This window comes from Crotalus tigris, unplaced genomic scaffold (assembly GCF_016545835.1).
Source record: "Crotalus tigris isolate CLP2741 ecotype Arizona unplaced genomic scaffold, ASM1654583v1 scf7180000024115.3125172, whole genome shotgun sequence".
Classification (NCBI taxonomy): domain Eukaryota; kingdom Metazoa; phylum Chordata; class Lepidosauria; order Squamata; family Viperidae; genus Crotalus; species Crotalus tigris.
In genome coordinates, this window is record NW_024100392.1 from 1,562,270 (window position 1) to 1,575,267 (window position 12,998).

General features: G+C 32.9%; 1 protein-coding gene across 8 annotated transcripts in view; it reads right to left on the minus strand.

The window, feature by feature from the left end:
• The window catches only part of SENP7 (SUMO specific peptidase 7), a 34,662-nt gene that overhangs the window by 10,596 nt on the left and 11,068 nt on the right, over positions 1 to 12,998 (minus strand). For 3 of the 8 annotated variants that reach the window (XM_039322394.1, XM_039322395.1, XM_039322396.1), the window contains exons 5-15: positions 12,335 to 12,532; positions 11,006 to 11,203; positions 7,627 to 7,730; positions 6,326 to 6,492; positions 5,538 to 5,853; positions 4,852 to 5,018; positions 4,303 to 4,440; positions 3,082 to 3,115; positions 2,383 to 2,562; positions 1,370 to 1,623; positions 801 to 934 (exon numbers count right to left, since the gene is read on the minus strand). In XM_039322394.1, the coding sequence (XP_039178328.1) occupies positions 801 to 934; positions 1,370 to 1,623; positions 2,383 to 2,562; positions 3,082 to 3,115; positions 4,303 to 4,440; positions 4,852 to 5,018; positions 5,538 to 5,853; positions 6,326 to 6,492; positions 7,627 to 7,730; positions 11,006 to 11,203; positions 12,335 to 12,532 (1,890 nt within the window). The remainder of the gene's footprint in view (positions 1 to 800; positions 935 to 1,369; positions 1,624 to 2,382; positions 2,563 to 3,081; positions 3,116 to 4,302; positions 4,441 to 4,851; positions 5,019 to 5,537; positions 5,854 to 6,325; positions 6,493 to 7,626; positions 7,731 to 11,005; positions 11,204 to 12,334; positions 12,533 to 12,998) is intronic. The other 5 variants (XM_039322398.1, XM_039322399.1, XM_039322397.1 and 2 more) reach the window with 5 other exon arrangements.

Genomic DNA, 12,998 nt, shown 5'->3' on the forward strand with positions numbered 1-12,998 from the left:
GACAAGAAGCAACAGATGGAAACTAATCAAGGAGAGAAGCAACCTAGAACTAAGGAGAAACTTCCTGACAGTTAGAACAATTAACCAGTGGAACAACCTGCCTCCAGAAGCGATGAATGCTCCAACACTGGAAGTTTTTAAGAAGAGACTGGACAGCCATTTATCTGAAATGGTGTAGGGTTTCCTGCCTGAGCAGGGGGTTGGACTAGATGACCTCCAAGGTCCCTTCCAACTTTATTATTATTATTAAGCTAAGTAAGGAATATCTCAAATTGCTGCAATATCGCTTATCCCAGTGCCTTATTGCACTATTCTGGAAGATCATTTGATCCTGAGAAGCAACTTCAGGGAACGGGCTGCAGTGGATGGAAAACTGATAAATCCTGATTTTGCAAGAATAACTTCATTTTTCATTCTTTGGATATAAACCTCCATTTGGCTGGAATATTACTGAGAATAAAATGTTAAACAATAGAAGCAAAATAATGCTATTGTGAGGGATGGTAGCCAGAACATAAATGCCATATGAATGTAATATGTTCCTATAGGGAAACAAATACCTACTGAGATAAACCGACCAAAATTTATTTCTACTGTGACTTTTTTGAACAAGAAAGCTTTACCGGTTGGAAAGGTAGACACCTAAGAATGAAATTACACATTTTAAACTATAATTTTATTTTTACATGCTATGTTATATTCAATTATCAATCTAGTACACAAAAAGTAAAGTTGTTAGTAAATAGAGGCCTGTGTCATTAGTTGGATGTTTCAGTATTACACAAAACTGTCATACATACTTCTTCATAGGTCCAATCTCCTGCAACTCCTTCCATTCATTTCCTTTCCCAGAAGAAATAGAAAAGGAGTGCTGTCCATTATGTTGTTTCTGCAGCAAGGTATAATTGGGCTTGATGAGGTTTGATTTGCATTCCTGGCAAAAAAAAAAAGTTCTATATTAGAGCAGATTAAGTGTATGATGGGACAGCAGTACCCAAACATTTAAATTGGCTGCAAAAAAAATAGCACATAGTATTGCTTTCAGAATTAAAAGCCATTTCATATTCTTAACCAAACTTATCATCTGGACTTAGATCCAGATATTTAAACTTTTTGTTATAGATTTTCCTCCCATCAGGGATGTCTCAATTTAAATATTGCAAGTAGGAGGAAATATTTTTATTCTGCAGTTATGATTCCATAACAAAATTATGGAAGTACTGTAGCAATAAGAAAATGCTATAATGTTCTACATTAGTTTAGGTACCCATAAATGAATGAGCTTCAGGAAAAATATAATTGTTTTGCTTTAAAATTTACAGAAAAATTCAAATTCTACAAATTATTTGTTTCAGAACAATGTATTTACCTCAAGGGGTTGCTCTGCTGAAACTGAAGTTCTGTTCCTTTCTAAGTGCTTCTGAAATGTTTCATAGCAATAGTGCATAAAAGAATTTTCTTCACATGACATTTCTTCAATGGCTTGCTGCCAAGGTAAAAAGTCGGTAAGATCTGCAGAATGAATCTTAGTGCTTATTTCTGCAATTATCCTGTTCAGCATTACCTGCTCCTTTTCTGTGAGCATCTGAGATAACTGAATAAAAATAAATTTGCTTCCTTTAACTGTAAGAAATAATGAAAAAAACGTATTAGGACCACAAAATTAGCACCATCACCAACTAATTCTAACTTTAAAAACTGAATTAACAATTTAGATTGCAATGTTAAAAATGTACTGAAATGGTAAATCAAAAATATGAAAATTACAACAGCACCAGCTGGTGAAAAAAGTCATAATGAGTAAGAACTGAATAAGTAAGAACTGCTAGTAGAGGGCAGGAAAGAATATTTTCTGCATAGGTTTGCAGCCACGCTTTTGTTTCCCAGAAACCCACAAGGAGGATTCAATGATTATGTCTGAATCTAATTAAGATAAATGACAACACAGGTTACATTTGTTTTATAGCTTCCCTATATTTTCTTGAATTTCTGGTTTACAAGTTTTACATACCATGAAGTTAAAATATTTATATCTTCCAGAGTTGCATGAAAGCCAAAAATTCAAGATTACAAATGTATGTTAAATGTTAATCAGCAGTATTCAGGATTAATCAGAAATGGCTCTCTTGACAGAATAGTATCCAGAAAGATCAGGAATTAATTAATTTAATTAATTAAATTTAATGCATTCAATTAGACACTGCCCAACTCCACAGTGATTCTGGGCAAACAGAACAGAAAAGGCAATACAATAATTATAAAAAAAATAATAAAAATCAAAACCTGATGATGAGCCTGGCTAATCACACCCTGTCTCTTAAACAACTGCACTCCTTAAAATTTCCAACCTATATTTATATTGCAACCCATATCTATACATACCTTGCTTATTTAATATAATTCTTCCTAGTTGATTTTCAACTTGTTCCATATAATCTAATGACAGCCAAAGGAAAATGATAGCACTATTCCCAAAATCTGATGAATCTTTATTTGTCCACAGTCCAAATCTTTTTAAGTGCATGGAATCTATTGAGAGTACAATTTTCTTGTTCACTGCAACTGTAGAGAAAATAATTTAACACATATCAATGAGATAGCAGATCTGCTCTGGACCTATAGAAAAATATGCAGTGGTAATCTTTCTGCCACTGGCTGTCTCAAAATAATGTGGTCTAGAAAGGGACAGAGGCAGGCTTTAGATTTGACAGATACATAGGGCTTTGGGATCTCTGTAAGATCTATTTATGCTCATTATTTATGCTTAGCTCACTTTTTTGACAATCATATTTATAACTGTTTTAAAATGAAAACAGTACTGGCAAAATAATATTTTTTATTTGATCAATAGAAGTCAGAAGGTTTTTAGAATAGGGATTAGAACCATGATTTCAGTGAAAAGGTATATATATTAAATTTTTAGAACTGATCAAATAGCTCTTTTTATTGTATAGGAAAGTAATGATACCAAAAGAAAGAAATTAATTGGGTACTAATTTAGTTATGAATTTGAGTAAGGTTCTTGTAAGGTTTAGTCAATCCCTTGCTTAGGAAATACAAGAAAGGAATATAGAATCTTACCTTCAAATGGGATTGTAAAGCAACTGATTGTAAACTTCAAATAAAAAAAGCAGAAATAGAAAATTAAACTTTCTTAATAGAAGGAATTAGAAATATAGTCTTTGATTATAATTTTATGGTAAGAAAATTTTATGGTAAGAAAATAGATCACAATATTTCAAACAATATTTTAACTATCTAATGTGTTTCCAGAAAGTTCTGTTAACAGTTTTAAAATTTTAAAATCCTAAAATACACCTAAGAATTTTATGACAACTTGTATTTTTTGTTTAAATTCATGTCAGTCGTAAAGCATCCCCTCAACTGTAAAATTTAATAAAATTACTTTTAAGTAAATAGCCAATTTTCCTTTCATAAAGTTCCAAAGAGACATTCAAATAAAAAGAGCATACCAGTAGGAACTAAATGGAGGATTTAGGAAAATCTGGTGAAAACTGTTGAATTGTTAAAGGGGTAACAGCTATAATGAGGAACAAATTGAAACAATTATTCAAACTGATAGTAATATTATATATAATAGAAAGTTTTAATAGAATATATCAAGTTTTTAAAAAGTAGTACCAGTTTTCAAATGATTCACATATTACTTTTTAAAATATTACTACTTCTTTGAAGACTATATCTAAAATTTATTTTCCATCTTTTCTAGTTTTCTAGAACAAGAAGAAAGATGGATTCTTTGTTTGAAAGTGAGTATCTATTCTCAGTTAATCAAAGAATACATTAGAAGGATGGGATTTCTGAAGGATTATTCCAAGTTATTTCTTTTATTTTAACAATTCCTTGAATATTCAGCTGTATAACAAATGCATATAACAAACCCATGCCAAAATCTTGCATATTTTAACAGTGCCTACATGTCAGTTATTTCAGTAATTTGTAGTTGCAAGCAAGATTATGACCCTAAAACAAAATAGGTTAATCTTTATCTATTTATTGGGATTGTGGAGAGGAAATCTAGATTCCAAGGCCAAATTAATTATGAGCAAGCGTAGGCACACACACAATCCTTGAAAACATATTATCGGGTTTAAAGTATTCTTGGCTCGGTGCACCCCTACATTCACCGTGAATCAGTCTGTTTTGATCTGAATCTCTCCAGAGCCGAACTATTCTTCCAATGTCACATTCACAAATTTCTTTAGATTTTTTAAAATTCAGTTTTAAAAGTAGATTTCTGCAGAGGAAGATGCCTGGCTTCAATTAATAACATAAACTTACTCTAGCACATCCTGCTGCTGCTCCTTTATATTTTCCAAAATACAGCCTTTCAAACTTTATATCTAAGGCAAGGGGCATGTGTTCATTGATGGTGCTGTGATCTGCAGAGGAATGAAGAATAAGTGGATCAGCTGATACCTATGAAAAAAAAAATGCACAAATTAATTGACCATTCTAACAAGCCATTCAGCTAGTTATTTTAAAATAGCTTCTCCGAATTCCAAATGCTTATTATGATTTCAGAATTTTTATTAGCAATCATAAACAGAAGCAAAAGATAATGTATTTTACTCATGTACTGAATATCTGATATACAAGAATCACATGAAGAAGCCAATTATACAATCACTAAGCATTTAGTACCTTTCTGAGTCTCTCTCTCTCAAATCCATATATATTAAAAGCAGACTGTGTAAATGTGATTACAATTAATATGCTTCTTTGATATCTACATGATTGATGAGAGAATAAATATGTAAGGTTATTACTTCTGCATAGTGAAGTAAGGTGTGAATTCTAACATATAATTAATAAAGCAACATTTATTACTTGTTTAGTTTTGCTTTTAGTCTCAGACTGTGACGGATCTTCTGATAAATGTAGAACATTTTTCTGTTCTTTATCATTATTCTCCATTTCATGGCCTTTCTCAGTCTGGAAATATGTCTCAGGATCCTGTAGCTCAGAAAGATCTTCTTCATCACTAGAAAGGACAACTGAAATAAAATAAAAGCAAAATAAATATGATGTAAACCCTGAATGTTCCTATAATTCAGCAGCCCTCAGCCTTTTGGGCACAAGGGACCAGTTCCGTGGAGAGAGGCTTTTCCATGGACTGGAGGGGGCATGGTTTCATATGCTGCCTGCATCCCGTGGATGGGGCTTCGCTTGTCTGCCTAGTGCCAGTCCATGGACTGGGGGTTGGGGACCCCTGCTATAACTGATGAAATTAGTATAGCTTATTTGTGTAAACTCATTTGTGTCTACCTAACCAGTGGTTCTCAACCTTTCTAATGCCGCGACCCCATAATACAGTTCCCCATGTTGTGGTGACCCCCAACTACTTATACATCACCGGGTGCCAGGGGCGTGGCCAAAGAAAAGGGGGAAAAAAATGGCAGACAGCCTTGTTTGGCGACCCCCGTGAAATGGTCGTTCGACCCCAAATGGGGTCCCGACCCACAGGTTGAGAACCGCTGACCTAACCCAATTTTTAAAAAGTTATAAACACTTACTTGGCTCTGATGACTCAGCAGTCCCCTTATTCATTTCAGATTTATTCAATGGATTTTTCAGTGGGGAGGTTGTATTCACTTCTTCCTTCACAGAAGAGCTGACTACAGACAAAATTGATTTATCCTCATCATTTGAATTATTTTTACTTGGACAGCATCCAGTAATGCCTAGATCAGTGGTATTTAATGTTTCATTAAAATCTGATTCCAAAGGCTGATGAATATTTTCTTCCTGTAGATTGTGCGTAAGATTCTGGTGGTTCTCACTTGAATCTGGGTCGTCAGGGGATTGAACTGATTCTGTCTTGTGTTCTTTCTGTAACAATATTAAGAATTGAACTTTCATCAAGCCTTAGAAGGTATTTCATCCTGACTCCAAATGCCTTTGTTTTTGTAGCATCTGTAGATTGCTGTTATGTTCTCTCTTACTTAACAAAAAGTGCTTGCTACTCTGAATCATATGAGTATTGTCACCAATCAAATGATTAACTTAGCAGCCTGTGTCTGCTTTCTCTCTCCTTCCACAGATGAACAGTTAAGAATGATATACTACCAGAAGGTACAAAGACTTATAAAGATTCATAAAGAATGAATTGGCAGCATGAGTTTATAAATATAAATGTATGCCCTGCCCCAGACCCAGTTTTACTGGCCTCAAATCTTCCATTTTTTTCATATCCACTATGAATCCAGAGAATTTCCACTAAGATAATGCAGATCTTGAAAAACTTTTCCATCCCTCTTTTTATGAATTCATGTACATGTAATATATATATATATATACTTGCCAGTAGTGATTTTTTGGGAGAAGCTTCCTTCCAGTGGCTACGGAAAACACCTCTTCTTTTTCTGCTTTCATTATTCTGACAGCTTGACTTCCTCAAAGGAGAAAGATTTTTGAAGTCCTCTTGCTTTTTCTCTGTCTTGTGTTCACTTTTATTATTGATGCTGCAGTCTTTATTTAAAATAATGAAATATTGAAAAGACAAATGGAAATACATTTTTATTCATACTTCCATTCAAGCCCATTTAATTCCAGAAAACAACCACTCTATTTCTGCACTTTGTACATGCTACTCATGGTATGCAAAGAGAAACCAAAAGCTAATATGGCAATAGTATGCAACTAAGTGGCTACTGGATGTTTTGGCAAAACTACAATCCTCAACTGCTAGGCTAATGGTATGAAGTCTAAAATATCTAGTTTGCCAATCTCTACATTAATAGTTGGAAGAATATATGAAAGATACTGTATCATTTAAAAATCTTACTAAACAAACTGATAGTTCTAGATGCACAGTTACTACAACAGAAAAAAAATCATTCCAAATATAACACACTTCAAAATTGTTCTTTGTGACCAATTTTTAGATATCTCTAAGAAGGTTGCAAAATATTTATCAATAGCTTACTGAAGCTGTCGGATGCCTCTACATATTACTAATAATTTCAAGCCTGCCCTATAATCACTGTGTGTGTGTGTTTTATGCTTATTTGATTTATTTTTAATTACTATTTAATTATCATTTCTTCAATTATTAGAAAATGAAGAAAATATCCATTCTGTTTCATCCTAAACTATATTAAAATGAAGGCAGTTTTGATGTCTGGCATTATGATATTTGTGAGTATTACGTTCTATAGCAGGGGTGTCAAACTGCCAGCCCGCAGGCCGGATGCTTTACGCCAAAACCATGCCCACCCCATTGCCGGCAATGGGAAAAAAGTTGCGATACGTCGCAACACGTCACATGATGTCATGAGTTTGAAACCCATGTTCTATAGCATTTGGTGCAGCATGATTTTCAAATAATTGCTTCAAAAACTTTCATACAGAACTATAATGCAAGTTGTGCACATATTTGTGAGATGTGATATGCCATGTAAATGAACAGAATGACTTTGTGGATGAAATTATCAATCAAACTGATTTGTATTTTATGATAAAACAATATGTATAAAATATACTTCAATAATACAAAAAAAACACAATGACTGTGCTGACTTTAGATCAGAGATAACTCTATTCTGGCCAACTTTATGTTCTATCTAAATATTACAAAGGACTAAAAATATATTATTTACAAACCTTCTAGCAATACATCACATTTTCTTAAAGTCTGCAAAGCACTATTAAGTTCTGTATCTTTAGATTGTTTCTTTTCATGTGATCTTTTTGGATAACTTTCATATCTGGGAAGAAACAGCATTATTAATTAACAAAACAAAAATCAAGTAAAAAACACCCCCCAAAGTGTAGATGAACTCCTGAATTTGGCTTAATCCCTACTGATGGTTAGGTTTTATTTGCAACAGTATTGAGATAGATTGCCACTGCTTTCTTTGGGATGACTTTTACTTTCTAATCTTGTCTATAGACCAAACTAATAATAATAATAACAACAACAACAACAACAACAACTTATTCAAATCCTACCCAGGCTCTGCTTAATCCTGCTCACTTTTGAGCTAGATTGCCATATGCTATGTAACAGATAAGAGTTTTGCTAAATTAATATATATTCCTCAAAACGGATCTCAATAAAACTGCCAATAATAATAATTCAATGAAGAATATTTGTAGTTCTTGGTTGAAATAAGGGGTTTTTGGTGCTCTCTGAGCTTGTTTTCTTGCAGACATTTCATTACCCTAACTAGGTAACATCATCAGTGCTAGTATGGAGTGCTGCTTGCTGTCAGTTTATATTCTGGTGTCTTGCCTATCTGGGTGGGTGGGGACGGTTTTAGGAATTCTTTGATTTGGCTGTTTACTAATGGCTCTTTGGCAGTTTCTTGATTGGGTATTGCTTACTTGACTGTTGGTCTGAAGTTGACCTTGGAGTTCATCTATGCTGATCTGAGTGCTGATTACTGGTGGAGAGGTGCTGGAGTCTTTTCTCCTTTTGGGCTGGTTGATTGTTTCTTTTGCATAGTCTATAGATGTTATTAATGTCTATGTGTCTATTGATGGCTGATTTGTCAGAGTGCTTCTAGAAATTCCCTGGAACTTTTGGATTTGACCTGGTCTAGGATTGTCACATTTTCCCAATTGAAACTATGATTAAATCTCTCTATAAGTTGTGAAATTAAAGATTGTTCATCATGCCTTTTGACTGCCAGTTGGTGTTCATGGATGCGTTCTGCCAGTCTTCTGCCTGTTTGTCCTACATAGTGGTTGTTCAGTTCTTCAGTATGTTGTAGATGACTCCTGTTTTTTTCTTCTGGGGTTGCTGGGTCTTTTGGTTTGCTTAGGATGTTTTGAAGGGCTTTAGTTGGCTTGTGTTCATTGCTGATTCCATGTGGTTGTAGTAGAATAATAATTCAATATCCATGGAAAACAATCCTCTTTGGTAAACCTTATACAGTAGCTCTATTGGTTGTAGATGATCAGAGCACTAAATACTGTGTTTACCTTTTATGGCTTATTGTTTTTAAAAATCTACCCTAATACTCACAGTATTTGAAAATAAAGTTTAGATCAATATTAGCGCTGGCTGAATGATAGGTAGTGGGATGGCATATTTGTAGGCTTGCCAGAGTAGCAGGAAATGCAGGATTCAGTAAATCATCTTGTCATGCCCACTTTAAGGGGTTTTCTGAGATAAAAGTTTTCTCAGTGTTCAAATGAAAAAGCTTGGAGCGTGGTAGAGATTTATGAACAGAATCCGAAGTTGAATTTCCATTTCTAAATTGTCCCAGACCCATAGGATTATAGACTCTTATAATTACAAGATTATATAACTTGGTTCTATCAATCAAAATCTGATTTAAAAACATTTGTCTCACTACTGATATAAAAATCCACAAATCAAACTCTCACTGAAATCGTAAAGCAGTATCTCAGTTGTTCAAGACTACAAATAGTTCACAGGATTGAAGGCCCCTGGGAAAAAATCCTAGCCTCAGCTCAACTCAGCTCAACAATAATGACAATGGTGATTATGATGATGTTGATGCCACCAAGCCCTTCGTTCAGAAAACTAGAAGTGAAAAAATGAATTTGTTGAGGAATGATTTATTTTATGTTACTACTGATACTTGGAATGCTGGTCCATTTCCTGGGACTAACAACCTGAAGAAAACCTATCATCATCATCATCATCATCATCATTATCATCATCATCATCTCTAAATGGAAAAAGCTCCAAAACAGAACATATAAGATTGGAGCTTTATTTATTTCCATGTCATGCTACTACTATAAGCTACTTTATATGGGATTACTTTTGTAAAATATTCAGAAGTTTTAAACTATAAAAAATGTAATTGCTTGGGTATACTGGAACATACTGCTTATTCTATGCAACACAAAGTTAGGCCTACAAGCTAATTAAATAATAAAACGCAATAACATTACATTTTTATAAATAATTTTCTTATTATCCGCATCATAGTACTTTTAAGGAAGTGAGTAACATAACTCAGAAGAGCTTTCTTATAACAAGTGAATAAAGACAAAAGTTATTACAATAATTCTGTGGAAACAAAATAACATTAGAAAAAGGAATAGCTTTAAATAAACTTATTAAAACTGACTGTTAACCAATTTGATATTGTTGTTTTATTAAATAAATTTTGTCAGACCTACATGAGACATTGAAGTATGAAAACTGAAATGTACATTGAATATGCTTGTTTACATTCAAAATAAAAAAATCCTAATCTCAAGAAAAATAAGAGATTTTTAAGATAGTGGTACAATTAAAAATAATTCCATTTAACTGAAATCCTAGAATAAGTATAATTATATATATAATAGTTTAAAACTATTTTGAAAACACCTCAACAATTGCAATTCATCAGTATTTACAACCCTCAATAAAATATATATTTTATAAGATGAATAATACAGTATCTCTTTTTAGAAGACAAAGACAGAAAAAATGACAATTATACAGAAAAAATAACAATTCAAATTCTATGGTTTGAATATATTAAGATAAGCTACTTGTTCTTTATCTTCAAAAAAATGTTTTGAATTCAGGCCTTATTTTTTGAATGAAGTTTGAAGATTTCCACTGTATATCAATGTTAAAACATGCATCTATTAAGAAAATTATGTTTGTCAACATGGAAGTCCTCCCAGTAGAATATATTATAACGGAACTTTCAGTCTATATACATTTTAATCTTTTCCAATGATTTCCTATGTCATCCATAGAGCAATCCTCCAGGGAATGCCTTAAAATCAAACCAATAAACTGAAAAAAAAGTTCAATGATCATACAGATGTTCTTCATAAGCAGTTATGAAAAAAAGATGCAATATAACCAAAATAAACTTTCTACTTATATAAATTAATAACTAAAGCATGCATGAACTTGTTCTAACTGAACTCACTTTGGCATAATTTGTGTTTTGTTGTTTTACTGCAACTTCAAATATATATTCCCATATGCGTTAGTTTGAAACTATTTTTAGTGATAAAGAGGAACACAATCATTGAAACATTGTTTTGAATGACATACCTTTTAGGTAAAATACAGCTCTGTTGAGAACTTATTGTCTGACATGATTTTAGGCTGGAAATAGATAAGGAGGGTTGTTCATCTGATTGCAGCTTGTTAGCATCAGATAATTTAGCATCAGTTAAAAGTTGCTTTTGCATGTATTTTCTTCCTGTTTTTGTCCTCAGAATATTCGTCAAGATAACTTTAGGTTGCCTGCTATACATATAATAATTAATAATCTTCAATGCATCAAAATGATGAATCATTATAGTGTTAACTGTCTAAATAATCTCAAATTTTCATTCATCATAGCTCCCCCCCAAAATGTTCAAAAATGAATAAAAAGAGATAACAGAAAGTGAGTGAAGTATTCCAAAAGAAACATTCAGATATGATCAGTTAAAAATGCTATTGATGGTTTCATTAACTTTGGTACTTTAGCTGTTGACACTGGTATTAATGTCATAAAAAATCAGTATGCATTACAATGCAGTAAATAAAATGAGAAAATCCATTTTGAACGGAGAAAAATATTCATCACAATGAAACAATCAAATGGATGTAAAAAATCAATAAAAAATCCTAATTACATTTCCATCAGTTTAGTAAGCTATTGACTGGTGTTTGGGGTTACAAGAAATATTTGCAGCAATACACACACACACACACACACTTACTTCTTTCTGAACTCTGTATGTAAGATTATCTATAGAAACTATTCCTAAACAAGAATATATTTTCAATCTGACTGTTTAGTTTGGAATCATATATTATGGTGAAATTACCATGGGAAGAAAATGGAAGGGAAGGTTTGGCATATTAAAGGGATCTGTTGCACAACGCCAATGAGCACTAAGACATCTGTTGATCCACAAAAAGGCATTTGCAGACATTCTGCATTTTCAATGTTTTAAAAAAGGAGTCTTCTGCTGGGATGCTAAAGTTCTATGCAACATCAAGGGATCTACAAAGGAAGAAGCATGCTGCTATTCTTAAAGTCTTCTTTGGAAATAGAATTGAAGAACTAGTTTAATGAACACTCAAGGAAAAGGTTAAAGGAAAAACAGCTGGGGGGAAAGAGGGAAAAGAAACTGAATTTTCTTCCAGATATTAAGCTTAAATTAATTCTTCCCAGATATGAACTGTCAAAGAGATGTATCTTTACAAATTCCCTATCAAATGAAACAATTCTAAATGGAAATTATATGGATGCCTCAGGAAGCTTTAGTGAAGATATTAAAAGTGAATAAAAATGTTCTATGGATTGCTTATTCATGAAGCACAATTGCATACAATTATTTTAATAACATGTTGTGTTATGTCTAAGACAGACTTAATAAGACATACCTTTCTGATAAAAAGGGGGATTGGTGAAGAGGATTTAATATGTGCCATATCTCTAGAGTGTCAACAGATGATGAGGTTTGTTGATTTGACTGCAACTTGATAGCATGAGATAAATTAGCATCAGTTATAAACTGTGTCTTTATATATTTTCTTCCTAATTCCGTCTTCAGGACATTCGTCAAGATAACTTTGGGTTGCCTGCCATACATATAATAATAATGATAGCAAATAAGGAAGTCTAATTAGGATACATGAATTCAACCAAGTGTCCTGTCATAATCCAAATAATTTCAGCTAAGGTTATTATTTATTCTACTCTACAGAGGGAAATTGTTTCTACTTTTTCCTCTTTGACATAGCTTTATTTGCTATACATTTGCTTGGCCACTGTAGTCTTCTTTGTCTTCGGATCAGTAATGACTGAAATCTTTATCAAAGTTTGCATTAGAAACATATTTTGTAATAGTATGCAGGTCATTGTCATTGTGCCTAAACGGCAGAATTGAATGTCTTGTTTGAAAGATTCTGAAACTACTATAGGAATATCCATGATCTAACTTTACAAGTTGTCAATACAGAAATGGTCACAGAATAACAATGAAAATTCAATACCTAAAACTGGAAAGAGAAGGAACTATCCAAAATCTGAATCACAATTTCCACT